Here is a 27,824-nt window from a genome sequence, read left to right as displayed (position 1 = left end):
GCTGTTTTCTTCAGTGGTATCTATTATCTTTTTAAAGCCCCTTTTTTCCCTGTTCCCCTTTCAAATTTATGATGCAAACATCAGCCATACACCAAATTGGAGAGAGTAGTGCAATGAATTCCTTGTAACCACCACCTGGTTCTGACAATTAATAACATTTTGTTTCATCTGACCTTCTACTTTTCAAGGGAGGGGACTGATAAATTTTAAAGCATATCCCGTATGTCATATACTTTGAACCATAAATATATCACATACATCTCTAACAGATAAGGGTTTAAAAAAAAAAACAACTAGGGGCACCTCGCTGGTTCAGTCGGTAGAGCATGCAACCTTTAATCTTGGGGTTGTGAGTTTGAACCCAATGTTGGGCATAGAGATTACTTTTAAAAAAGAAAAACTAAACTAAAATACCATTATCCCACCCAACAAAATTAATAATATTTCCTTACTTCATACCCAATCCATGTTCCGTTTTCCCCAATTGTCTTAAAAATGTTTTTACAGTTGATTTGTTTGAGTCAGATTCAAACTCTTTGAGTCAGATTCAGACAGATTCAACCATCATGTTGCTTTTGGCTGTTATGTCTCATAAGTCTCTCGTAATCTGTAAGTCCCTCACCCTTTCTTATTTTTTTCTGACCATTTATTTCTTGAAGATCATTGGCATTTGTAGAATTTCTCATATTCTGGATGTAACTGATGTGACCTTGAGGTGTTGGGTAACATGCTCCTCTATCCCTTGTCTTCCCTGTAAACTGGTAGTTGGATATGGAGGCATGATTAGATTCAAATTCACTTTTTAAAATTGAAGTATGATTTACGTACAATAAGTTAAAGAGATCTCAGGTACATAGTTGGCTGAGTTTTGACAAATGCATACATTCGTGTCCTACACTGCATCAAAATGTTAAAGCATTTCCATCATTCCATAAAGTTCCCTCTCTTACTTTCTTTTGATCACTTCTTCCCTCAGTGTGTGCAAATCAAGTTATACCTACCAAGCACAGTTGAAGATTTTTACCATCTGTTCTAGCCTTGCCTTGCCCATGGGTATTTTAGGTATTTTAGTACTTTGGAAAGGTTGCTTTCTCACTAAAAATACTGTAGAGAATCCTGCTGTTGTTCATACCAACTCTTCTTCTCATGACCATGGGACATGTTTTCACTGGCACTTTATATCAGGATGATTTCTGTTGCAAGTAACAAAAATTGGGATCCAAATTGGCTTAAATAATGAAGAGAATTCACTGGCTAATGTAACTGAAAATTCTAGACGTAGATCCTGGTTTCAAGTGAAGCCTGATCTGGTGACTCAAAAATATCACCAATGGGCTGGCTTTTTTTGTTTTGTTTTGTTTTTCTACTCTGTCATCTATTGGGTCAACTTCATATTGTATTTGGGTCCAAGATGGCAGCCAGCGCCTCCTAGGACTGCATGCTTTCTCAGTCATACCTGGCAAGGAAGAGAGACTATATTTTTCCTCGAATTCCTAGCAAAAGTCATGAGATTTGCCCTGATTAAGCTCAACATAGGTCACATACCCACTCCTGATCCAGTCAGCTGCTCACCTCTGCACTTAGGAGTAGAGTCACCTCCCCCAGAACAACATGGATCTCCTAAATGGAAATCAGGAGCTAATGGTGAGGAGGCAGCCACAAATGACTGCTTTAATCCTGTAAGCCCCAGAAGCCTCTGTGACTGGGGCTTGCCTGGCCAGACCCCATGCTTAACCCTCCCTTAGTCCCTCCTTGCCAGCCACCCTGAGATGAGATTTCTCTGGAATTTGAGGGTAGGGGTGGGTGGTCACTGTATTCATTCTACACTTGATGTTTCCAGCTGGGAAAAGCGCACAGACCCCCGAGGCAGGTTTTACTATGTGGATCACAACACTCGGACCACCACCTGGCAGCGCCCCACAGCCGAGTACGTGCGGAACTACGAGCAGTGGCAGTCCCAGCGCAATCAGCTCCAGGGCGCCATGCAGCACTTCAGCCAAAGATTCCTCTACCAGGTGAGAGGGCAGGGGCTCACCACGATGGCGTGGCACCTCCCAGCACTGGAGAATGTGCTTTCTAACACAGTAGCCGTTGACCTGTTTGGTGAGTGGGGAAAGCCGTGGCTCGAAACATCAGTGCTCTGGAGATTTTACGCATCACCGTGAAATTCCTCAAATTCCATTATTTCTAATTTAGTAACTCACTGTCTAGCCTCTGTGTTTAAGGAATCGAGATACCTGAAACCCAGTTTACTGTCTTTCTTCCAAGACTGGATCTCTTTCCTGGCCCCTCCTTCCAAGCCCATTTATTCTAATTTGAAACCTGAAGGTCAGCTGTGATCTCTCCCGTACCTCAGCTTTTCAGAACAAAACAGCCACCCAAATCCTTTTCATTGCTGCTACTGTTTTTCTTTAGATCTTTCTTATTTGACAGATTCTCAAGGATAGAGGGACCTTTAAAATTGATCTGAATCAGGGCTTGGCAAACTATGGTCCATGGGCCAAAGTGGCCCACACTTTGTTTTGTAAATAAAGTTTTATTGGCACAGAAGCACTCCCAGTAGTTTAGATAGTGACTCTGGCTACTTTTACATTGTAACAGAGTTGAGTAGTTATAGCAGAGACCATATAGCCTATAAAGCTTAAAATATTTACTGTCTGGCCTGTAGAAGAAAAAGTTTACTGACCGTTGATCTAGTTCACCTTCCTTCTCTCTGATTCCTGATTTGTCTCTGTCCCTCCCAACTTAGCAGTTAGAGCAGCCTCTGAATTGTTCTCTCTGTTGGCATTGCTCTCTTCTCTGATCTGTATTGCCTGTTCCCAGCAGAGTAGTCTTCAAATGTCACTGTCACTTGATCACTTTTTAAAAGTCACTGTGAAGGGTTTAAGGAAGAGGGTTTTGCTCTGCATTTATCACTGCCATTTTATTTTTTTATTTTTTTATTTTTTAAAGATTTCATTTGTTTATTTGACAGAGAGAGACACAGCGAGAGAGGGAACACAAGCAGGGGGAGTGGGAGAGGGAGAAGCAGGCCTCCCGTGGAGCAGGGAGCCCGATGCGGGGCTTGATCCCAGGATGCTGGGATCATGACCTGAGCCGAAGGCAGACGCTTGACGACTGAGCCACCCAGGCGCCCCTATCACTGCCATTTTAATCACTGGCTTGAAGCTTTCTGTAGTCATTATCGACAGAACAGCATTTAAATGTCCTACTTAACAGAATTCAGAGTGCTAGGGTCCCAAGGAAACTGTCTAATGGCCTCCTGTACTGTGTCCCTTCAGGAACCCTCCTAGCCTCACATTCCATCCCATCAGAGCCTCCATCAGTGACCTGGTGGCTGGGGGAACCCAGCCACACAGCCTCTTTGGTAGGGACGGGGATTCCCAAACTGGAACTCTGCATATTCTCAGGGCACCTTGAACATGAAGCTTGGGATCTGCCTAGAATCCCTATAGAAGGTGGTGGATTAGAGGCTGGAAACTTTTCGACCTGTTCCACAACATTGAGTCACCGTGTTTAGTCAACATTATTTCTATTTGAAATAAACTCTAAGCCCACAGCCCATTTCTAAATTAGATACTTTCCTAGTTAGATGCTCAGAAAATCTTTAATTTCGTTTAACCAAGTAGCATTCATTATCAACTTTGCAGCTTTTTCTCTGCTAACCCAAAGCAGGAGCTACATCATCAACCATAAGGGATGGTGTCATCCCCCTGGGCGGGCCTGTCTCCTCTTCTCTCTGTGGGGGCTGTTGCTCATCGTATAGCGAGTAAACTGATGAGGAACCTCAGTTTCCTTAGTATGGATGAACAGAAAGCACGATGTTTGTCACATTACGTTGTGTCGAGGTCAGCTGGAATGCCTCTCTCTAATCCATGCCCTGGGGGTTCTTATGCCCAGCCTTGCACTCCACAGCCCCTTTCACACTTGCCTGGCATCCACTTCTGGCATGTTTCAAAACTGGATGGAATCCAGTCATTCTCTGCATTTCAGAAATTGTTCCTCCAGAGCTAGGCCCCAAAGACTTTACCTGCTCTTTGGGTGGTCGTGGCTATAAAACTAGGAAGGTCCGGGCATTTCTAGCTTTTGACTTAGAGACAAAGACACATTCTATCCAGGAGTCTCACAATCATTTTGTTTCCCTGCTTCCTCAGCTTCTCTAATTAAAAAAAAAAAATCTCTTAAAGAAATCTTTTTTGCTTTACAATGCACCAGATATATTCTGTCGGTTGACTGAGATGTTTGGTGTGTGAGAGGGCAGGTTCTGGAGGTCAGATTCACTTAGTCTTTTGGAACATCCATTTCTCTGGCCCACCTCTATCGCTCTAGCGGCGTCATCCCGGGCACACAGAGGTTGAACTTCACCTTGGAGGGTCCCCGTGAAGGAAAGATTTTTTTTTTTTTGAGTAATCCAAACTGGTTTTCTCAGCTTGGCTGGGATTCAGGAGGGTTCTGGATGGAGGTGATTGTTCCCTTTTCTCTGTGAAACAAGATTCATATTGAAAAACATGTTAGGAATCTTTTTTGGGTTAGCTTTCAATGTCTCTCTGTTGACTTCCCTCTCCCCTGGATTTGCTTTGCGCCTCGTTTGCAATGGTGCCATGTCCTGGTTATAAGTAAGAAGAGTTGCTTTCATACAGTTCTTTTGGGGTTTGGCCTTGGCCCAGGGTTTGACTTGGAAGACTTAAGAGCTGATACTGTACCAGCGGCTTCCCCTCCTCTTCCTCCTGCTGGGCTGAAACCAAGACCTCGTTCTTCTCTACTTGCTCTCGAGAGAACACGAAATGCAGTTCAAGATGGAAGCCAGGGGAACCCCACATCACAGTCTCCCACAGTTCCTTCCTGCCGTCTGCCTCATCACACACGTTTTTCAGTTTCTCTTATTGTTCCCTTCTTTCTTTCTTTTTTTTTTTTTTAAAGATTTCATTTATTTATCTGACCAAGAGATAGAGAGCACAAGTAGGCAGAGAGGCAGGCAGAGGGAGAGGGGGAAGCAGATGCTCCCCTGAGCAAGGAGCCTGACGTGGGACTCGATCCTAGGACGCTGGGATCATGACCTGAGCCAAAGGCAGCCGCCCAACCGACTGAGCCACCTAGGCGCCCATTGTTCGTTATTTCTGATATGCTTCCATTTCTTGATGCCCCAGCATGCCTTTGTTTCTTGTGAGCATCATGCACATACTTGTGTTCTGCCCTCACAGTTTTGCTATGCCTGCTCCTCTGTGATCCTACTGCGGTCCTGTGGGGATGCCTGCCCATTAGAGTGCATTGTGCCTCCTCCTGTTTCCAAGGCACTCCCATTACCCCAGCTTTGGTCCTCCCTTAAGAACCACAGTCTGGGGGCGCCTGGGTGGCTCAGTCGTTAAACGTCTGCCTTTGGCTCAGGTCATGATCCCATGGTCCTGGGATTGAGCCCTGCATCAGGCTCCCTACTCTGCGAGAAGCCTGCTTCTCCCTCTCCCACTCCCCCTGCTGTGTTCCCTTTCTCACTGTCTCTCTCTCTCTCTTTCTCTGTCAAATAAGTAAATAAAATCTTAAAAAAAAAAAAAGGACCAAAGGAGGTAGCCAGTGTCTTCAGGACTGAAAAAGATCATTCTGTGGCTCCTAATGTGTAGATGCCAAATTGTGTTATCCAGAAACAGACAACTCTCATTTCTTACTCTGCAGAGAGCCCCTTGGATTGAACTCTCAAACACCTGGGTTTTGTTCTGCACCCATGGGGTAGATCCTTAAAAAAAGGAGCCTGCCTTCTATACAGTAACCTTTATGCCCTTCCCAGAGCCTTTCTTGCCCTCGGCTGTATTTGCTAGACATTCTTTATTTCTGAGTTTGTATCTTAAAATATTACTGGAACTTAGTGCTTAGTCCCTGAGGGAATTGAACTCAACGTGAGCTGTCTGGCTCGGGGCCTGCACCTCAGATGTCCCAATCGAGGGACAGTTACCAGGAAAAGAATTCAGTAGTGTTGCTTTCTGTTCCTACTAGTAAAGGAAACTGTCTTGTCGCTAAGAGTCACCTGCACATCCCAGGATCTTTCTTCTGACTGTAATCCCTCCATGCCCCTTTCTCTGTGCTTCTCTGGCTGTGTTCCAAGCAATACTTAGGATCACTCATTTTAGGGGAAATGTGGGAGAAGAGAAGGGGCAGTTGGTTGACTTACTGGAGATGTGGGGTTTTGGTTTTCAGGCCATGGTGTGTAGCTCTTATTTTTGTTTCTCTTTGGCTTCTTTCTGTCCACTTCCTTTTCTTATTTTCAAGTTGTACTATGTACATTAAGGAAGAAATGTCCGAAATAGTTAAGTGCTTTGCTTTAACTGCAAGCAGTCGAATTGTTGTGAGTGTCAGCTTTCATTGACTCCTTCTCGTGCATTGTTCATGCTTATCAATCTCTGGTCACTTTCCCTTCCTTCTTGCTTCCTCTTCTGTTCTCTTTTCACAGGTTTTGGGGGTGTGTGGATCTGATAGGCTGAGAATAGGACAATGCCAAGGAAATTTTTTTAAAAAAGCAACAGGACAGTGAAAGAGAGCCAACATTGTATGAGGTTTAAAAAAAAGGCAAGGATTAAGAAAAAGGTTGGGGCACCTGGGTGGCTCAATCAGTTAAGCATCGGACTCGATCTCAGCTCAGGTCTTGATCTCAGGGGTTGGGGGTTCAAGCCTTGCATTGGGCTCCACGGTGGGTATGGACCCTACTTAACAAAAGAAAGAAAGAAAGATAGAGAGAGAGAGAGAGAGAGAGAGAGAAAGAAGAAAGAAAGAGAAAGAAAGAAAGAAAGAAAGAAAAAGACAAGAGTTGATAGTTTTTTTATTCTCCTCCCTGTGCTTTGTATACAAGTTGTAGTTGATTTTGATGAATCATAGAAATCCAGTTGGTTAAACTTAGGCAAAAAAGGAATTTACCAAATGAGAATGAATGAACAGAATGATGAAGAACCAAGCTCTGGCAGACACCAGGGGTAGGCTGGGCAAAGGCATAGTTTGTGCAGGACATTGCCCTGCTGTTCTGCCATTAAGCACTTGTTGCTCCTGAGGACTGTGGACTCTCCCGCAGCAGTGAGTCATTTCCAACAGACCTTGTGCTTTCCTGCTGTTCCCCGGAAGTTCTGAGTGGGGGCATCTGGCTGGCTTTTCTTTAAGTTTGTGCCTACACTGTAGGTGCCATGGTGTTGGAAAAGGAAATATTTGATAGCTGATAAATATTTTTTGGTTTCTAGTTCAGTGCGGGTCATGGAGGCTGTCAGTAAAGATTGGTCTGTTGATCTGTCAAGTTATGCAGAAGATGACCGTCAGTCCACTGAAGCCCAGTTGGTACCAGTTGGGAGCTAATTTCCCACTGGAGCCCATGACTGCCTTATGGGTTATCCACTCATTCAAAAAAAAAAAAAAAAAAAAAAAAAAGACTTGAAGCAGCGAGCAGTTTTGCTCTGAATGCTTCTTTTATTTTTTTAAAATGACCTTTTCTGTATTTCTTCCCTTTTGCTACAGCTCATGACCCACTGAGTTCTGTTTGGCTTCATTATCTGAAATGCATGCGTATTTCACAAGTTAGTTCCTTTCCTTCTGTTACCAAATGGTTTTACAGCTATTGCTCTTTTGCGTTAACAAGGTTGGAGGAACTTAGGTTTTAGGAGGTGCTGCAGCCCACTCCCACCCCCCCGCACTTTTACCAGAATGACCTCTGGGAGCTCCTGTTCAGTAGCCGTCAGACAAATCTGAGTTGGGATGGTGGTTTGAGCACGTCCTCCAGGACGATGGTAACAGGGGCCCTAAATCGAGCACGGCCCAGCTTCCCACACCTTTGTGCAGTTTCATTCTGCTGGGCAGGCGGCCCTTTGCTGAAAGGGGGCTCTGTCCCGTCAAGGAACCTATGGTTTCAAGACTTAAACATCTCTGTTGGAACTTGCTTTGGAAGAGTTGCCTGTGTTGTCACCTTGGAAAGAAAGTTTCTCTGTCCTTTCAGCTGGGGGCGGGGGGCCGGCTGTGAAGGTGGGGGGGTGTGCGTTGGCAGTTGAGTTCCACCAATGTTTTCTCAAGCCGAGACTGAGCCCCATTCATCGTCCTGCCCGTGTGTGGCTCCGTCACCCCCAGACAGAGCCAGCCGGGCAGCCCAAAGTCTGCACTGAGAACTTGATCCCTTCATGCAACGATTAAATTTTAGTAAGTGAAATAAAAATGCTTCAGCAAAAAAGAAAAGAAAAGGAAAAAAAAGCAAGCAAGCAAGTGTGGAACAACGGAACAAGACTTGTTTTATTTAACTATGAAGAGTGTTTGACAACAGCCCCCTTCCCCGCAGGATATGAGAGCTCTCCGTCCACTGCAGCCCTGCCCCAGGGATCTCCCAGCAGAATTAGGCTGGGGCTGGGGGGTGCGAATGTAAACAGTGACCCTGAAGGCCTGGAGTCTCCCCCCCCCTTCTTTCTCCCGTCTCTCCTGCTTGCTTGCCACCTCGCCCCCCTCCCCACCTCCCCAGACAGGCACACACAGAACACTGAGCAACTTCAGGTTCAGGCTGGGGGAGAATAAAGGTGCTTTGTGAAGGGAAGCAAAACATTCCTGGGGGAGGTGAGGGGCCTGGGGCATGAATGTGCCCTCAGTCTGGGCCGGTTCTGCACACCACGGCTGCTCCCTCTGCCAGCGCACCCAGGAGGGAGGTGGAGGGAGGAGGGCCCAGCCCCCAGCCAGGAAGCTCTGGGCGTGGGCAGGGCTTGTGGGAATGATTTCATTGGAAAGGCCTGCGATATTTTTTCCCCTCCCGTGTGTGGTTCTTGGAGAAAGTTGGAGGTGGTGGTGATTTCAGTCGCCCTGGCCGCCGGGGAGCCGGAGCTGAGAGCAGAGGCACCGGCCGAACGTGCGGGGCCGTCGGGCCAGGGCCCTCCTGCCACGCCTGGGGCCAGCTCTCTGCCTCCACAGCCCTGGCCCACCTTCCTCTGCACGCATCTTCCTCCCCCTCGCTCCGCCCTCTCCAAAACCTGTCGGGGCCCTCCGTGTGGGGGGTTCTTTTTCGGTTTTTCTTTTTGGAGGAAAACTTCTGGGAGGAGGAGATGTCACCTCAGGCCCCACTGTAGCCTGTGTACCAAGTGCTCAAATGTGAAAACGAGTCCTTGGCATTTTTATTTTTATCGATTGACTTATTTTTAACCGGCGGCTTTTTTTAACCTCTGTGTTCTGCTGTGTTTCTTGTGTTTAGTCTTCAAGTACTTCGACTGACCATGACCCACTGGGCCCCCTCCCTCCTGGCTGGGGTAAGTACCGAGTTCTTCCGTGTGCTCAGCCATCTGTCAGCTGATGCCCCGCTGAGCTCTGTCGTCTTTCCCTGAGCGGCTTCCTCACTCCCAGCCCTCAACTGCCCATTTCGCTTCTCGCCAGCACGCTCTGTGGGGAGGCCCAGCCTGAGTGGTTACCGGCATTGGAGCTGGAAGGTTGGGAAGGCAGTTGAGTTCCCCTGCACACCTGGAGCATTCACCTGCCATGGCTGAAGGAGTGTGACCCTGCGGACAGAGCCCCTGGGCGGCCATGGGACTGTTGGGTTTTGGTCCTGACCTTGAACTGTCTACCCAACCATCCGACCTGTCATTGACTAAAACATTCTGGCACTGGCTTACTCGCTGGTGCATTGGTTTCAGGTCTGTGGCTGTGTGATTGGGAGGAGCCACCCCACCAAAACTTTCTTTGCAGCTGAGATGTTGGAGGACTTCAGCCTAATTTTGACTAAAGAAAGCCACCTTTTTTCTTTGTGACACAGTTGTGAAAGAGGCCAGAGGGAAGCAGATGAGAGAGTTGAGCGCCAGGCGGCAACTCAGTGAAAGCGCATCATTGCTGGTTAATAGTACGATGCTGGATTCGCCTTGTCACTGGAGAGTTTTAGCTCCGGTGTGTGATTTGCCAATAGTGAGTTAGAAGGATGGACGTCTCTGACTTGGGAGAAATTATGGGCTTTGTGGCTATTTTGGGAAGGAGTGATTATGCTCAAAGGGGTCACGAGAGATGGTGAGACTCAGTGCATTCTGCAGCTCTGAGCCAGTACAGAAAGGCCCTGGGGCTGGAAGAGGGCAGTTTTTTGTAGGAATCGGCAGGTGTTGGATTTAATGTATTGGCTGGGCCGGTGGAGGACAGTAAATGCTAGTTTGGTGGTGTGCACATGTGGTATTAAATTGGGCAGGGGCATGCTCCCCAATAAAGATGGAGGAGCGGACAATGATAGGATGAGCATGAACTGGAAAAGTATGGCTTTTGAGCTGGGACCCCCTGGTATAGACACACTACTCCCTGGTAGCAATTTACCAGGTTGCGTCACCCCCCTCCTTGGGCCCACAGGGTGTCACTTAGTGAATTACCACTGCATTCCAGAGCCCTGGAAGGACCTCGTAGACCTTCTAGGGGGACGTATTGGTTAGTAGGGCCTCCAGACAGTTCTTGATTTTCAGCTAGGGAATCCCTTACGCACACAGATCATCCACCTGGCTCTTTGAACTGATGAAAGGTCCCTGGTATCTCAGAGATCAGCAGCCAGTCGAGTCTGAGGAGTTGAACACAGGATCCCAGGCGAGGCAGGGGAGAACGCATCAGATTAAGCAAGAATCCGTGGTGTTGTTTGGGAGCCAGTAGACGCTGTGGCCTGGAGCCAGGGACCCAGAGTTGTTCGTGGATCTATAGCATCAAATGATTGATTTCTGTACGGGTTCTGTTACATGATGGTCACCAAGTAAGAGCAACTTTAGTGCCTCGAAAAGAGCTCCCAGAAGCCAAGTGTGGAATGTCTGAGACGGGAAGAGGAGCCATGGCCAAAGTCAGCGGTGTTTACATATGACCAGGAAAACACACAAGCTTATATTCGTATGAAACTGAGAAAAAAGAACATCCGGCTGAGGGCCAGGGCACCTCCCTAAACAGATCCTTTGGGCTCTGTGTTGGCTTTTTCAGGGCTGGGGCAGGGCCACCTTCCCAAGGAGAGTTCAGTGAACAGGAAGAGCAGCAGAACTGAGCGAGGAATTGCATTTAGTGGGAGCCTGCGATCAAATCTACTGGGCTCTCCTGCTCACCATCCTGGGTCCCTTTTTGCCCCTCCGGGAGAGACCCCATGGTTCTCCCTACACCCAGGGGTTAGGACGCCTTGGGTTTAGATCCACATCTCTTCAGATGCCTTGACCCTGCACACGTGACTCAATGCTTCCAAGTCTGCTTCTTCCCAAAGGAGGCAAGCTAGATGCTCACTTCAGGACTTTCCCAGCCCCCAGACTATGAAATTGTACTCAGTGAGGCAGTTCCAGTAGCCCCCACCTCTGCCCACAGCAGCGAGTGCATAGGCCCCAGGCCGGCTGGACAGATCTCCCGGCCTGATGATTCGCATTGGCTTTGGCCCTTGGCAGAACAGACACGGAGGATCTAGTTCAAAGCAGAAGCTTCTGGGGTGGGAGCGGCTTCTCCTTTTCCTCAGAACCTTCTTGGGAAGCTTGTCTTCTGTGGGACAGTCCCACAAAGTGAGCTGAGGTGATGCTAGCTCTGTCATAATTTGGGGCATCTCTTTTCTTTCCTTTTGTCTGTGCTTTAAACATTTCTGTCAAGTAACGGATACCACGTGAGGCAGAGAGAGTCCAAGACCCTGGGTTGATCCCGAGAACGTTGCAGCCTGATGCTTGAGGGGAGAGGAGTGGGCTCCTCGGTTCTGTGCCTTTTTTAGCTTTTGGTTTCCCCCTCACTTCTGGAACTAATTATTTTTATTTCTTTAATTTCGCCCTTTCATTGTCAAAGAGGGAGGGCCATTTGCATCATTTGTTTGGGGGACAGAAACAGATTTGAAGGCTCAAGAACTTCCTGGGAAAGGTGACCTCGCTTGGGTTCGCAGCCTTGCTCCTAGTCTTGCCTGTCATCCACTTGGACCTCATGGGGCACCCCTCTCAACACCTCTCAAAGCCCGGAATCACCAGCTAGAGTTGGGTCTGCCCAGACTCCCACCCGTGAGCACCCAAGCCCCGAGAGAGGGGAGAGAGTAAGGATTGTCCAGAGGGCAGGGGCAGTATGTGTGAGCACCCGCAAACACTGCCGTGGCTCAAAGCACACACTTAGGTGTAAGAACAAGGTGGGCATTGTTAGTGCCCGCAGCCCTAGGCATTTTATAATGCACACGTGTGGTGTAGCGGTTTTGCTGAGTTGTGAGAGTTTTAGAACAAAGCTTTGCCTTTATGCGGGGGTAAAGAGAGAAGGTGGACGGTAGATCGGCCCTGTGGCCCAGAACGCTGATCAAAAGGATATGAAGGAAAATGCAGCCACCCCCCAATGACCCTGTTTGGATGGAGCAGTTGCAGGACCAGAGACCAGCCCATGAGGGACTGGGGTGGGGACGGGGGTTGAGGGGAGGCTGGCCGTGCCTCCACTTTGCACACAGCTGGATGCAATTATGCCTCTGGTTTCAGCTGGGCTGCTCTCCCTCCCTGTTGCCACACCGCCCCCTTCCCTCCAACAGATCGACCAACCAAAGACAGTGCTGGATCTCGAGTTGGAAATGTGTTTATCCTTCTCCCACTCCCCAGCAGGGAAAGGTTCTCTTTGTCCTCTTTACAGGGACACATGTGAGTGAGCCAGGGTTTCAGCGGTTAAACTTCTCTAAGAGGTCGGGAACGGGAGCAGACATTCGGACCTGGTGCCCAGGAGGTGGGAGTCAGAGGGGAGTGGAGGCGGGCCCCAGAGGTTTCCAGCTGATTGTCCTCTTTTCTTTCTCCTCCCACGGCAGAGAAGAGACAGGACAATGGACGGGTGTATTACGTGAACCATAACACACGCACTACCCAGTGGGAGGACCCTCGCACCCAGGGGTAAGGACTTGCGCTGGGTTGGCCCCGTGTAGGCCCCCTGGAGCTCCAGTGGTGGCCAAGTGCCCTGAACTGCGTTGGGCCTCTCTGGTCAATATTCTGGGATCTTCGGCTACACACCAGTACCCCAAGACCCTTACCATATAGTGTCTGCCCAGTGAGCCTTGAACGTGGCTTCTTAAATTGACCTTCCTGATGGGGCGCCTGGGTGGCTCAGTCGTTAAGTGTCTGCCTTCGGCTCAGGTCATGATCCCAGGGTCCTGGGATCAAGCCCCGCATCGGGCTCCCTGCTCAGCGGGGAGCCTGCTTCTCCCTCTCCTACTCTCTCTGCTTGCATTCCCTCTCTCGCTGTGTTTCTCTCTGTCAAATAAATAAAATCTTAAAAAAAAAAAAAAAATTGACCTTCCTGATGGATAGAGTGGCCCGACTGGCGGGTATTGCTGGTCTCTGTGCCACTTGTGCAGGCTGCTAATAGTGTGATTTCAAGAGGTTTGAGGGAACCTCTGCACCCCCACCCTCCAGAAGCAAGCTAGTCTAGGATAGGGGCGTATGGAGTCTCACAATTGCTGGTTGGCCACTCAGGCCACGGCCGTCTACCCAGAGCTGGTACGTGACCTCTCTCTGCTCCAGAACTGTCCTCATGACTTGGGTGGTACCAGGTGCCTTTCCTCAAGGGCCACCGTCAAGGGCTGTGCGGGGCCCGGGTAAAAGCAGAGAGCAAGCAGCAGTTTGGCAGCCCCAGCCTCCTAAGCATTGAGGCCCAGAAGGAGAGCTCGGCTCATAACTCCTCTCTTCCTGTGCTTCCAGGATGATCCAGGAACCAGCGTTGCCCCCGGGGTGGGAGATGAAGTACACCAGTGAAGGGGTACGCTATTTTGTGGACCACAATACACGCACCACCACCTTTAAGGATCCTCGCCCAGGGTTTGAGTCTGGGTAAGGACTTCCCACAGGCCGCCGTAGTATCTCTTTGCAAGGTCCGGATTTATCCTTGACTTTCTCCTTTTACTGCCCTCTGGTGGCTAATTTTGGGGTCACATTAGAGGGATGGCGGGAGGATCTGGAGGAGTGGGGAGGGGAGCTGTCCTCTTTATTCGGAATAACACTAGTGGTCTTTCTCTAAAAGCAAGAGGTCTGGCTTTATTTCTGGTTTTTGTTTTTACTTCTCAAATCTGTCTACAGAAATGCCAGTTATTTCCTTTCTTTTATGCCCGCCTTTCTGGTCTTTAACATAGCATCAGCTTGCCTCAGGGCTAACTTCTGCTAATTTTTGAGAAATCACATGGGTTCTAGAACATCTTTGCTCTCCCCAGGACGAAGCAAGGTTCCCCTGGTGCCTACGACCGAAGTTTTCGGTGGAAGTATCACCAGTTCCGTTTCCTCTGCCACGTGAGTTCTGGGACTGGACCTCTGCCAGACACTGGGGTTGACTGAGTTACTTCGGCATGATTTCCCAGTCTCGCAGAGGTGTTGAGATGCCTGTGTCCCAGGTGGTGACTGGTTACTTGTCCTGCCCTGAGCATTGTCTGACATCGTCTTCTGACAACCAGCTCCCATTTCTGGGGTACCAGGCTCTCCGCCACTTGCCCAGGGAGACGGGGAAGCCTGTTTGTACAGACAGGAGACCCGACTGAATAGTGACCACTGAGGTCCTGATTTGGGGTTGGTTTTCTTTTTTTCCTTTTTTTTCTTTTTCAGTCAAATGCCCTCCCCAGCCATGTGAAGATCAGTGTTTCCAGGCAGACGCTTTTCGAGGATTCTTTCCAACAGGTTAGAGAATAATCATGGTGTCTAAGACCCAGCGAACAGAAGGCCCCCTCACACCACCCCGTCTTCGATCATGTGGCCTGTTAGCCCCACATGGTAGAGTTTCCAGGGTGTGGGCCTTGGTGACAAGTGTCTGCGGAAGAGCAGGACTTAGAATTCCCTGCCCCGTGTCCCCGGCCTGCCATGGAAGCAGGGAGTGGCAGGCTGGCCACGATGCTCTGTCTCCCCAGATCATGAACATGAAGCCCTACGACCTGCGCCGCCGGCTCTACATCATCATGCGGGGTGAGGAGGGCCTGGACTACGGGGGCATCGCCAGGTGAGCTCAGCGCCCCTGGAAGGCTGTGCTGCCCCCCCCCCCCCCTCCCCCTAGGCTCTAGCGCTCGCGGCCAGAAAGCTGCCTCCCCCTTGCTCAGATCGGTTCCCAAAACTCTCAGGCACCTTCAGGAGTTGGCATGGGTAGGGCCAGTCCCCATCCTGGGGTCCGCTTCTGGGCTGGGCATTAACCCTTGAGTTACTGGTCTGTGGAGAGGCTGGGCGCTTCAGAGGGACGGTGGTGTGTGATTTCTGTACCTGAACCAGTCTGGCTGCACCGGTGGGCAGTGGTTAAGTATTGGTGTCCTATGGTTTCTGTTAGAAATCAACGCTGGGCTTCTCTTCTTGAGGCAGCTGGGCCAGGTTGAATCTGGTGTGCTGGTGTGTGCCTGACATATACAAGTTGTGTCACCATCCAGAGGGCCTTGATCAGCGCTCGCTACACATCACGTGCAGAGGGTCAATAAAGTTAAAATGGCTGATGTACCCATAAAAAGAGCCTAAAAGCATCGTCTTGCCCTCACCCCAGTCTACCTGCAAAAGTTAACAGTCTCTTTGACAAAACGTTGCCTTGGATCTTGGGGCTGAAGTCCCCTGGCAGGGAGAATGAGCACCTTGGCCTGCGGTGACTGCTCAGCTCACTGACCTCTCATGGTGTGGGGACATCTTCTCTCTTGGTGTTGGGTTCACTTGTTTCTGGTCCTCTGTTTGCTGGTGGCGCTGCCCTCCTTGTTGGCCCCTGTGGATCAATTGCTCTTTTTCTGTGGTGACCATGGTGACCTTCTCTCCAGGCTCTGCTTGGTGGTGTGGCTCCCACCCCGTGTGTGTCTGTCTCTCTGTGTCCTGCCAGTGGTTTTACCCTATGGTAGGTTACGTCATGCTGTTCTACCACAGGGTAGAACCACGGACAGGATACCGAGGCACCCTCTGCATCGAAGGACTCCTCGTCTGCCCGGCCACAAGCAGCCAGGGACTGGCCCCCTTGGGATGTCCCCCTGCTGGTTTAGCTCAAGCCTGAAAGGACCCTCAATTCTGGCTTGAGGCTTGTACCTAGGCCACAAAGAGATGGCAAGGCATGGGTGTTGGTTCAGACAAATGCGTGGAAGTGTGGGAAAGGGTATGGTGATGGGGTCTAGGGTAAGGGGAGGGCAAAGAGCAAGGGAAATGAGATACCTTTTGTATAGCTAATGGGAGTGAGGTTTGTAATCTAGAGGCAGCATGGATTAGTCAGGACCTAGGAACATGTTACTGTGTATTCATTTCATGCTGCCTACTCAGGGTGGAAACGGGGGGGGGGGCACTGTTTCCTACAGCACCTTTGCAAGATTTAGAAAAAGATGCTCTTTCTCAAGACACTTCCATGTTGGGAAATGGTCATGATATTTTGGTTTTATCAGAAAAAAACCAGGTTGACTGCTGTATGCAGGAAAATTGTAATAAATGTGCAAATCTATGACATTTTAACATAGTGCTCTTGTACAATGCACAGTCTACACAACTGTGCATGGTGACCTCAGGGTACCAAAAGCCCCTTTGCCATCAGCCACACTGGATAACGGATGTAAAGTCCTGGAATGCATCACCTGGGAGCCCAGATATGTGCACGCAGGCTTTCCTGAGTGCTGTCCACAAGTGCAGTTGTTGTTCTGGTTCACCCTTGCTTACTGACCCACTGTTAATACAGTGTTCATCCCAGTGGAGCTCGACTCCCAGGGACCCGTGTCTCCAAACTAGCTGAAACAGGACAGCAGAAGAGAGTCACATCTCCAGTGTAGTTGTGCAGGAAGGGATCCATTACTCTTGTTTTTCTCTGTCTTCTCTCTTAGGGAGTGGTTTTTCCTCCTGTCCCATGAGGTGCTCAACCCCATGTATTGTTTATTTGAATATGCTGGGAAGAACAATTACTGCCTGCAGATCAACCCTGCCTCCTCCATCAACCCTGACCACCTCACCTACTTCCGCTTTATTGGCAGATTCATCGCTATGGTAAGATGCACGGCTGTGAGATCTCTAGAGAGGGCAGTAGCCAAGGAGGCCAGATGTACCGACAGCGACCTGCAGTGGGTGCCCTATCTCTGAGGCCCACACTCCTCCTCACACAGCGCCTAACAAGAAATGCAGAAAGCTGGAGAGAGTTCTGGAGATAGTTCAGAGCTCTCTCAGTGGCACCCCCAGGGGCTTTGAGAGAGTTTTCTTGTGTTGATTTGTGTAAGACTTGTTGAGCGATAGGCCAGGTTTTCGGGGCCATGGACATCACTTAACTTTCAGCGTCCACCCTGTCGAAGATGTTGGCATGACAAACACTGCCCACTTGCTGTCTTTCTTGCAGGGGGGAGGGAAGATGTGGGGCGGGGTACCACCGTTTGTCACAACCCTCGGGTGAGAGTGTTAGGGAATGTCTGCCTGAGACAGTGGGGCCTTCTGGAAGGGGGTTTGGAATCAACACTAGCTTAGAACAGAGCCTGGTAGACCAGCTGGTCAGGATGTAGGAGGCATCATCATCATCATCAGGGAAAGGGGAGTCACGGTACCCGTATTTATCTAGAAATAGGAACACAGTATGAATAGAGGAGGGCGTCGTGTCACATGCATCCTGTTGAGTGTCTCCTGAGGGTGGAGAACCAGGATTGAGAAAGGGGAGCCCATAGTAGCCACAGTCCTTCTGCCATATTTGGTAGTTTGAGATGTTTCATTGCTAATTTTCCTTTGCTTCTTCCTGACTTCCCGAATGCTCTGCCCGCGAGAACCTAAGAGCCATGACTAAATATGTGCCTTCCCCTTGTCTGGAAGTTCTTGGCCAAGGTGCTGGGCTCAGGAAGTGGGCACATTCTTCCCAGGTCTAGAGACCCGCTTGGCCCAGCAGCCGACAGGACAGACCAGTAAAACCCTAGACTATTACTCACCACTGGCCCGCCAGCTCCCGCCGTTGACAGCGTCTGCATTATTTTTGGCTGCCTCTGCCGCCCAGCTCTGAGCGTCACTGACTCACTCGTCAGGGCTGCCACCTGGGCTTGTGCTGTCCGTAAGCGTGGGGCAGATCTCCGCTAGAGCAGGGAGCCGGCGGGCAAGTGTGCTGGGCAGGCAGTGAGTTCCTAAGTAGGCCAGCTCTGCTTGCCCCTGTGCTCTGCAGCTGTGATGAGACACCATCCCAAGGTCACAGTTGCTCTTGGGGAGAAAGGGTAGGTGGCAGTAGTTGGGCTTTGGTGTGGAGCATCCAAGAGCCTGCCTCGGGCAGTGCCCTAAGAAGACCAAAGCCCTTTGCTGTGTCTCTTCTTCCTCAGGCTCTGTACCATGGAAAGTTCATTGACACAGGCTTCACCCTCCCTTTCTATAAGCGGATGCTCAACAAGAGACCAACCCTGAAGGACCTGGAATCTATCGACCCTGAATTCTACAACTCTATTGTCTGGATCAAGTGAGTCCTCTCCTTTGTGCCATGCTGGGAGGGGAGGGGTCTCTGGTTGGGGAGTAGGCCTTACTGGCCTTTATTTTCTCTGCCAGAATAGCTCTGAGCTCAGACGGGCTGTGAGTCCTAGCGTCCCATGAGCACTAAAGTGAGTGACAGAGCAGGATGAGGGGTAGACCTCTTCCCTCTTGGTCTCTCGTGCCCCCAGAGAGAACAACCTGGAAGAGTGTGGTCTAGAGCTGTACTTCATCCAGGACATGGAGATCCTGGGCAAGGTGACAACCCACGAGCTCAAGGAAGGTGGTGAGAGCATCCGAGTGACAGAGGAGAACAAGGATGAGTACATCATGTGAGTTTTAAGCGCTGGGGGGGCGGGGGGAGGGGAGCAGAGCCACCCCCGTCTCTGGGGCACCCTCCACCCAGGCCCCCCGCGCATTTCACCAGGGATCACAGCCTCCCATTTGGCGTCGGCCCCGGGGCTGGCAGCCCACTGGCTCTGGGTGCGCCGAAGCCACCTCTCAGCCGATTGCCTGCTGTGACAGCAGCCTCCTGGCACGCCCCAGGCTGCGCCTCAGCAGTGTGTCTCGGCTCCACTGATGGCTGGTCTTCGGTTTTAGGCTGCTGACCGACTGGCGTTTCACCCGGGGCGTGGAAGAGCAGACCAAAGCCTTCCTGGATGGCTTCAACGAGGTGGCCCCCCTGGAGTGGTTGCGCTACTTTGATGAGAAAGAGCTGGAGGTGAGAGCTGGGGTCGCCCGGCACCCTGAGCCTCTGCCTCCGGGGCGGTTGTGCCCTTTGTTGGCAAACTGTGTCTCCAGAGAACCTCACCAGTAGAACCTCACACTCCCTCGGGACCGAGGCAGCAGGGCAGATAGTTGTGATTGGGTTTCTCACCCTTATTTTGAGGGCGTCCACATTCGAGACTCGTATCACCCATGTTATTAGCACTGCCAGCAGAATTCATGAAGATGCTTGGGATGCTTTGATCTGCTCGTGAGTGGGAAGGGGGCTGGCACTGGGCGGCTGACACCTGTCCTCCCTGCAGCTGATGCTTTGCGGCATGCAAGAGATAGACATGAGCGACTGGCAGAAGAACACTATTTACCGACACTACACCAAGAACAGCAAGCAGATCCAGTGGTTCTGGCAGGTAGGTCCTGGGGCCCGTCCCAGCGGGGTTGGAATAAGGGTCTGGACAGGGATGTTTTAGCAGTCAGCCACAGGAAAGAGACCCGATTCGATCTCAGGCTCAAGGACAAGTGTTGCATGGTCACCTCCCTCATCTCTGATGCTCCCCTCACTTTGTGAAAGGAGAAGAGAAACCCAGCCTTGGGATGAACAGAGCTGTTGCAGCTGGATTGTGACCAGGGCTCTTGACGGGACATGGTGGTCAGCCTTGGCGGGCAGGAGGGTGAGCCTGCAGGCAGGAAGGAAAGCTCCCATCGGTTGTGTGCTTTTCCTTCCAGCCACGGGGGACGGGACAGCATGTGCTTGTCCCCAGAGAACCTGAATGAGCTCGGAGTCCTGGATATAATGAGTTGATTCTTTTATATGTGTAGTCTTGTCGTTGTCGTCATGAAGTATAGCATGCATGAGAAAGAGTAGGTAAATAAAAACTTCTTTGTGAAGGCAAAATTCCCATCCCGTGAAATTCACCATGTTAAGCATTTTAAGGTGTTACTGTTCACTGGCCCTTCACAGTGTGATGCGGTCATGACCACCATCTAATTCCAGAACATTACATCTTCCCCCGCAAAAGAAACCCCATACCCATTAAGCAATCACTCCCATCCTTAGTATATTTTTCAAAGCAGAACTTGGATGGGAAAAGACTACCTGACTCGAGGGGCCCCTGAGACCAGAGATGTCCCGTGGGCTGGTAGGACTGGCCTCCGAACTCAGCCTGTCAGAGGGAGCGGCTTTGGGGTTTCCAAGGATGGTGGCTGTAACCCCCCCACCCCCCATGCAACCTGGGCTTTGTGTTCTCAGCCCTCAAGAGGGGTTCCAGCTGACAGAAGTCACAGGTTAGAGCGAGGTTCTGGGTCACGTGGGTTGCCTGGCTCTGCTCTGACTGGTGGAGTTCGCTCCAGGTGGTGAAGGAGATGGACAACGAGAAGAGGATCCGACTGCTGCAGTTCGTCACGGGGACTTGCCGCCTGCCTGTTGGCGGATTTGCGGAACTTATCGGTACGTCTTCGCTTGCCCTGCTGGGGCCCTAGGGTGGGCCTGAGGGCTGCTCCCACCCGGTGAGTCAGTGGGTGGGGCCCGAGCCATCTGTGGGGTGGAGTCAGGGTCCTGCCCACAGAAGGCGTGGTCCTGTTGTATATGCTGTTTCTCTTTGGGTAACAGGTAGCAATGGACCACAGAAGTTTTGCATCGACAAGGTTGGCAAGGAAACCTGGCTGCCCAGAAGTCACACGTGGTGAGCCTGCTGGTTTTACTGGGAGGTGGCCAGAACCTCACAGACCAGATGAGTTCCTGAGGGCAGCCCTGTGGGTGGGGCAGCTTCAGGGACTAAGGCAACTTTTGTGTGGCCCTGGGGTTGGAGAGGAGGGGCTTCTGATTTTGTGGGGGTTGTGGCGCAGTTCCGTGTCCTCATGGCCTCACCAGCTATTAAATATTCAAACACTTCTATTCCACTAGACAAAGAGCTGCTTCCCTGTGTGCCCTCTGCCCAGGCCCCCATTTCTCCAGTTGCCCTGCCCTGTCTGCTGACCCTTCGGGGTGGGGGGTGGGGGTGGGGGCTTGAGCAGGGACAGGAAGCATGAAGGCCTCACGCACGCAGCAGGGCCCTCAAGGACTCTGTTCTGGCATCTGGCCACTTGGTGGTGTGGTCAAGCCACGGTCACGTGAACTCTTGACCCCACTGTAGCCAGGCTGGGGCAGGGCCATGGAGCCCTGACCTCTCTCTGCTGACTGTTGTGCTTCCCTCTCAACAGTTTCAACCGCCTGGATCTCCCACCGTACAAGAGCTATGAACAGCTGAAAGAGAAGCTGCTGTACGCCATTGAGGAGACTGAGGGCTTCGGACAGGAGTAACTGAGGCTGCCCCCCCACACACACCCCCCCCAGCGCACATGTAGTCATGAGTTCTTCCTGCCCGAGAGGCCAGTGGCCACAGAGCTCCTGGGAGGCCCCCACCCCTGCCAGGTGGTGGCCGTGCGTGGGACCACACTGTCATCAGGCTGGTGGTAGCAGAGCCCGACCTCAAGAGGCCCTGCCTGTCCCCTCCTTTCTCCTACCCACTGGTGGCAGTCTGGAATAAAGCCCCCATGTCACCTTTGGCCCCGTCACCCATTGCAAAGTCTGGGGGCCTGACCCTCTCTGTAAGCTCTTCCTCCTTTTCCCCTAAGACCAGTGCTAGGCATACATGAGTGTGTGGGGAAGGGGGCCCTGTGCCGAAGAGCTGCAGCAGAAGCCCTGGTTTTCACGGGCTAGTTAGGCAAGAAGGACACTGGCTGCTCACTCGGGGTAACTCTTCTGGGCTGAGAAGGCCCAGGGTCTTTGCCAGGAAAAGAGGTTCTGTTTTAAGTAGAACTTTTCCAGTGATCTGTATAAAATGGAGGTTTGAGGGAGAGGAACTCTTCCCATGCCCGGAGAGAGCTCTGGGTCGAGGCCCGCCGCTGCCTTTCCCAGCAGGACCCAGCCACTGAGGCTGAGCAGCGAGGCCCATCTCTGCACTTGGTGCGGGACAATTTGTTCTTTCCTGCGAATAAAGGGTTGTACCAGCTGCTTGGGTGTGAGTGGGCTGGAAACCACAAACTCCCTCAGACTTTCTTTTTTCCCTTTTATATCAACTTGAAGCATTTTGTGTGTAGGGTTACTTTGTGTTTTGATGTTGGTGTGCCGCTGTCACTTTCTGCCAAGGAGCTGGTACACCGGGAGTCGCTGGGACCTGGAGGGACCCGGCACCGTTGGTCCAAGAATTTCCCAAACAGCTGCTCCTCTTAGGAACCCCCTTAGCAATTCTGTGAGCTCAGACTGGCCTGACCCGGCGGCCCAGCTTCACAGCGGCCTAGTCCCCAGGCCTTGACAGAGAGGGGAGGGGGTGGTATCCCGGGTGTCGCCCAATCTGGCCACCTTTGGTAGAGAACTTCCTTTGCTAGATGTAGTTTTCCAGGCAGCCTCAAGTGATGGAGCATGTTGGGGTGGGTGACCCTGTCATTCCGTACCAGCCCCTGAGGCTACAGGCAGGTCCATTAGTCTCCTGTTGAGAATGCACCACCTCCTGTCCCAGCCACCCTAGAGCATGTTCATCCTGCCTGGAAGTGAGGCTTTATCTGCACATGGAAAATGATGCTCTTGGAGACCAGAGGAAGGGTCTCGAGCTGCCGCACACAGTCTGACTTGGTTTCTGGAGCTCCTGCCAGTCTCCGACATGTGTGGAGATGTGCAAGGCGGACATGCTCCTCTGGGATGCTGGAGGGGTGGTGGTCATGAGCAACCTGGTCTAGGCCCCTGGGGCTCTCTTACTGAGCACCAGCTGCAGACTAGCTTGAGCTTCCTAGGACCCTAGGCAGGCGCACTGACCAGTCACAGGGCCTTCTTAGGACCGGCTTACATCCCCAGATCATTTTCTCCCCCCCTCCCCGCTGCCCAGGAGGGACAGCCCGTGTCCGCTCTGTTGTGTGTGCTGATTTGAGTGTCTCGGCTCACTGGAGCTCAACCTTTTTTCTTTCCTTGAGTCATTTGCTGTGCTTCCCTGCAGTGTCCCTCTCTCCTGGGGGGGTTGGGGTGCAAGCTGCTGTGTGGGGTTTGGAAGCCTGAGACTCCTCAGTATTCAGAGTGTGTTCATGTGTGTGCGTGTGTGTACATACATGTATATAACTGAGGTGTTGTGTAGAATGTCCTTCGGTAGCTCTGGGTTGGTCAACGGATGGTTTTGTAATGCCTTCCCCCTTGCCTTGGTATTGCCAGTTTCTTGTGCAATAAAAAAATCAGCAGCTGTGGGTGGTGTTGGTGTGGATGTCTACAAAATCGCTGTCCTCTGGACGGGAGGCCTCTGGGCCCCACAGACCCTCCAGGCCGAGATAGGGGTGGAAGTTCCGTGACCTTGCTGGTTTTTCCTAAAATGTGTGTGTTATTAACCGAGACAGTCACACTTATGGGTGGCTGAGTCCTTGTGCAGGGGTCACGGGGGCAGCCCTTGGTCAGGATTGGACTCCCCCATCCTCCCCCTGCCAGGCCAGGGTTTCTGTGATCAGTTGTTGTGGGGCCAGAACATGAACTGCTGTGGCTGCAGGTTGGGTGGGGTTTTGCAAACCAGCTCCTGGGGACAGTGTCTGGGCAGTTGTTCATTCGAGAAGCATTTACTGAGTCCCACAATGACAGAGGGATGCCATGATCTTGAGCTAATGGTCATATGAGGTCTTGCCCCCCACTTTCCTGAACTCTTAAGGATTCATATGGGACAGATCACCATGCTGTTGTGTCTTAAGGCATTTGACATGGAAATGACGTCGATCAAGCCTTGCCCTTCTCAAGGGAGGCAGAGATGTTCAGAGTTTTTCCTCCCTGGAGTTTATTCCATGAATTCACTGCGCCCCTCCAAAGCCTTTTCTCACTTGACAGAGCAATGCTGTGCTTTGAGAAAATGATTGAAAAAAAGTCTACACGTTATGCAGACATCCCATAACAAATTCAAATAAGACATGCTCAGATGGAAACTGTTCTCCCCAGTCTTACCTGAGAAATAACTGCCATTAAGTTTGCTGCGGCCCTTCCATACTACTTAGTGTGCACATGCGGATCATGTATACATGTCATTTTTAGATATACCCCAAAATGGGATTTACCTATGTTAACTCACTTGTCTCATTCAACAAGGTATTAAGGAAACCTTTCCATTTTCCTGAACGTAGGTCTAAATGATTCTATACTGCATGATATTCCCCAGTATGGTTCCTACAATACGCCCATCTCCATCCTAAGGGACATTATGGTTGCATCCAACCGTTTGCTCTTGGCTGCAGAGCTTCAGCGAATGTCCTTTGGTGGGTCTTGTGCACCGGTGCTGCTCTTCCAGGGTGGGGGAGGCAGTCCTGGAAGTTGGATGGTTGCTGACTTACCTTTATTTTTACTTAAAAATTTTAAAAAGTTTTAAAATTCAAAGATACAAAGGGTCTGCAGTGAAAGGCTACCCTCCCCCCTTTATTCTTGTTCCTCATTCCTCGGCCGCTCTGATCACCTGCTAGAGGCTATGATTGTTAGTTGCTTTTGTATCCTTCCAGATAGAACTTTAAATGCCCAACAGAGTCTACCCCATGGCTCTCAAAAAGTTTCCTGTGTTCCTAGCCTTAGCAATGGATAGGGTCTCTTGTCACCCCAGTTTGAGAACTGCATCTGAGCTCCCCTGGCTGCTCTTCCAGCACTCCATCTGCATTCCCTCCCCTGACTTTGGCTAGCTGTCCTTTTATTTCTACACAATCAGATTCTTTTTTTCATTTTTTTCTTTTAACATTGTACTGGGTAATCACAAGGAAATCATCTGTACTTTTTCTAAAGGTTTATTAAAAAAGCTGAAAAGCAACAGAAAGCATCTGTATTATATGATTATATAAATAAATATTTTTTGCTCCAGAATTAATAGTATAATATAATACAACTGTTTCTTCCTCATCTAGTCTTTCACCCTGGGGGGTTCTAAGTACCTCTCTTTGCTTTTCTTATATTCTCATTTTTTTTTTCTTATTCTGAAGTGTTTCAGGTAGAACTAGGCAGGCAGAGAGGCCCCCCTACCTCTCTCTACACTCTGTAGTAAGTTCCTCATGTAATTAGCCAAAGCTATAAGGTTATTTTGGAAGTAAAGAGCTGATAGGACTTCCTTTGTCGCCCCAGATCTCCAGTGGGTCTCCCATGGGTCAGTGAGAGTTTCTGTCTCACTGTCAATAAGGTGGGATCTCCCTGGATCTAGAGTCTCAGTTCTTGCTACCCGACTGGCATTCTATATTAGGGCTCACATCACCCTTCTAGAAAAACCCTAAAGATCTCTGTGTCTCTGTTTAGAGGTATGCTTGCAGATAGCAAGCTCTCCTGGTTCTTCAGCCGGACTCGGCATCAACAAGGCCCCAGCCCCATCCAAAGAAAATGGAGTTTGTGCCCAAAGTTCTTACCCTAGCTCGTTTCCCTATGACCTACCCCGTGAATCAAAGTTGTTGTTGTTGTTTTAAAGATTTTATTTATTTATTTGACAGAGACAGTGAGAGAGGGGAGTGGGAGAGGGAGAAGCAGGCCTCCCGCCGAGCAGGGAGCCCGATGCGGGGCTCGATCCCAGGACCCCAGGATCGTGACCTGAGCCGAAGGCAGATGCTTAACAACTGAGCGACCTGGGCGCCCCCGAATCTAAGTTTTTAATATCCTCTTACTTATCAGGTCCCTCTGATTCTGAGGTTGATTGAAGTACCACAGTCCAGCTCACTTTTCTATAGCCTGTGCTTTACGAGTCAAGCTTCAACAGACTCAGATCGGAGCATGTGACTTCTTCGGCGCACTTTTGTCCATACCATTTGGACATCATGGATTCAGGGTCTGAATCTGATTCAGTTGGTCCCAGTGACAGTAATCATTTTCTTATTGATGCCTGTCAGTTTTGGCCCCTTCAACTTGCCTCTCTTGTCGCTCTTTTGGATGTCTCTGATGGTCTCTATGATATTCTGTCCCCAACTTCAGTTCTGTTGCCCCAAACACAGAATCAACTCTTCTTTGTTCTTTTTGGGGTAAAGTAATGTTAGAAACCAAAATGCATTCTGTCACGATGGCACAGTGAGTTCACGACTTGGCCAACCTCTCCATTCCAAACATATAATAAAGACACGTAAAATATAAAAAAAGAGAAAGCCAAAAATTCTTGTTCAAAAACAAGAGCAAGATTTCCGAGGGTCAGAATAGAACAAAATGCAAAATGTTGAACAAGCTCGCAAGTGTGCTGCAGCACCCAGAGCCTGTCGGTGGTGCCTGGGAGTGCACCTGCTGGGGGTCAGGGCTCTAAGTAAGCTCCAGGCTGGACAGGGCCTGGGCACCGGCCCACTGCTCCCTCCCGTTTCATGAAAAGCAGGCCAACCAGCCAACTGCAGCAAAACCAAACTGCCTCTGCTACGCTTCTGGCCATGGCTTTGAGAAAGATGGAGGCAGAAACTCATCAAGACAAACCATTGCGGGATCCAGCCTGGGATCTGTGATACTCCTGGGTCCCTCCCAGGCCAGGGCCCAAACTGCCACTCAAAAGATAAGACTGTTGAATGGATGCCCATCAGGACAGGAGGAGACAGCTGTAACACACAGGAAGGGAGAACACAACTCCTTCCCTAAGCTCTGTGGCTCTCCGTATTTCAGAAGACACTCCTGTTCTCTGCCTGGGGGGAAGGATATACCTGAGCCGGCATACACCTGCCTGTAGGCTTGCTGGGGATCAGGAGAAGGAAGGAACCTAGGTTCTCAGCAGTCCTGGACCCTCGCTTGACTTTTTCTTGCTCTCTTGCCCCTCCCCTCAGCCTGGGCTCCTGGAGCTGGCAGAGGGGACATAGCCAGGCTCTGTGGCTGGGGATGGGGACCTGGGTGTCCCACCCTTCCATGTAGAAACGACTTTTAACTACTGCAGTTGTCCGCTCTCTTCCTGCCCTCCCGCTGCCCCAGGTACTGCATCTCTCTGGGGACTTGCTCATTTCTCCTCTGCATCTCCCTCTGCGGGGTTTTAGGTTAAAACTTCTGCTTGGCCAATTATGCTCCTCCACCTGCTTTCTACCTTTGAACACTTTGTTGAACATCCTTGTCCAGGCACTGAATCCTCTTATGTTGTCTTTGCCCTTGTGGAGAAAGACTTTTATAAAGCTTTCTTCACTGTCATTTGAGCGGTGAGGCTGGAGAGGGCGAAGAGATGGTTAATCTGCCATCTCCATTAACTTCCTTTCCCTTGATAGATCTGCCGGGGTCGGGGGTGAGGGGGTGGGCAGAGGAGGGGGCAGCTTGCAGCTGGCAATCTGTGCATAAGGGTCCCAAAGGGGACCTGAATTTCATCGAATCTGCCACTGTTTATTCCTGTGGCATTAATTCCAACCTCTCTCGGGTCCGAGCCTTTCCCGGCTCACCAGAACTCTCCTTGGAAAACCTCCTTCCACACTCATCTTGGCTGGAGATCCTGCTGCCAGCCACTTCTGCTTTCCTCCTAGAAACTTGTTGAATTCTCTTTTCTACCTTTCATGTGCTCGTTCTCTCTCAAATTGGGCCAAGTGGCCAGGGAACAACGGGAAATCTCTTTTTAATGGAGTCTCTTGGCAGGGAGCAATGATAAATACATGTCAGAATTGAATTTTAGCCATTTGACCATGTTTAAGACCATTAGGCCTTACCTCTCTGAGAGCACTGATTTGGTTCCTAATGCTTGGGGTTTGCTTTGCTTTGTTTTATTTTGCTGTCTCCAAAGATAGTCCTGCTTATAAACAGGAGGAATGTTTTACTTCTGTATTTTCTATTAATATTATCTTCATTCTAAGACATTAATTAAGTGCTGAAATTAAAAAAGGGAACACCCCCTG

At 50.4% G+C, this 27,824-nt stretch overlaps 1 protein-coding gene across 3 annotated transcripts in view; it reads left to right on the top strand.

Annotated features, from left to right (window-relative positions):
• The window catches only part of WWP2 (WW domain containing E3 ubiquitin protein ligase 2), a 138,044-nt gene extending 114,803 nt beyond the window's left edge, over positions 1–23,241 (top strand). For all 3 annotated transcript variants that reach the window (XM_025888928.2, XM_025888927.2, XM_073880069.1), the window contains 15 exons: positions 1,841–2,015; positions 9,188–9,242; positions 12,728–12,809; positions 13,614–13,742; positions 14,120–14,195; positions 14,505–14,576; positions 14,804–14,892; positions 16,715–16,874; positions 18,170–18,303; positions 18,503–18,643; positions 18,912–19,032; positions 19,340–19,444; positions 20,385–20,481; positions 20,644–20,716; positions 21,234–23,241. In XM_025888928.2, the coding sequence (XP_025744713.1) occupies positions 1,841–2,015; positions 9,188–9,242; positions 12,728–12,809; positions 13,614–13,742; positions 14,120–14,195; positions 14,505–14,576; positions 14,804–14,892; positions 16,715–16,874; positions 18,170–18,303; positions 18,503–18,643; positions 18,912–19,032; positions 19,340–19,444; positions 20,385–20,481; positions 20,644–20,716; positions 21,234–21,333 (1,609 nt within the window). In that variant the 3' untranslated portion in view covers positions 21,334–23,241. The remainder of the gene's footprint in view (positions 1–1,840; positions 2,016–9,187; positions 9,243–12,727; positions 12,810–13,613; positions 13,743–14,119; positions 14,196–14,504; positions 14,577–14,803; positions 14,893–16,714; positions 16,875–18,169; positions 18,304–18,502; positions 18,644–18,911; positions 19,033–19,339; positions 19,445–20,384; positions 20,482–20,643; positions 20,717–21,233) is intronic.
• The last annotated feature ends 4,583 nt before the right edge of the window (positions 23,242–27,824 follow it).

The sequence above is a fragment of the Callorhinus ursinus genome, unplaced genomic scaffold (assembly GCF_003265705.2).
Source record: "Callorhinus ursinus isolate GAN/ISIS: 27379988/994484 unplaced genomic scaffold, GSC_fseal_2.0 scaffold37, whole genome shotgun sequence".
Lineage (NCBI taxonomy): Eukaryota > Metazoa > Chordata > Mammalia > Carnivora > Otariidae > Callorhinus > Callorhinus ursinus.
This window is presented reverse-complemented; position numbering and strand designations above follow the sequence as displayed.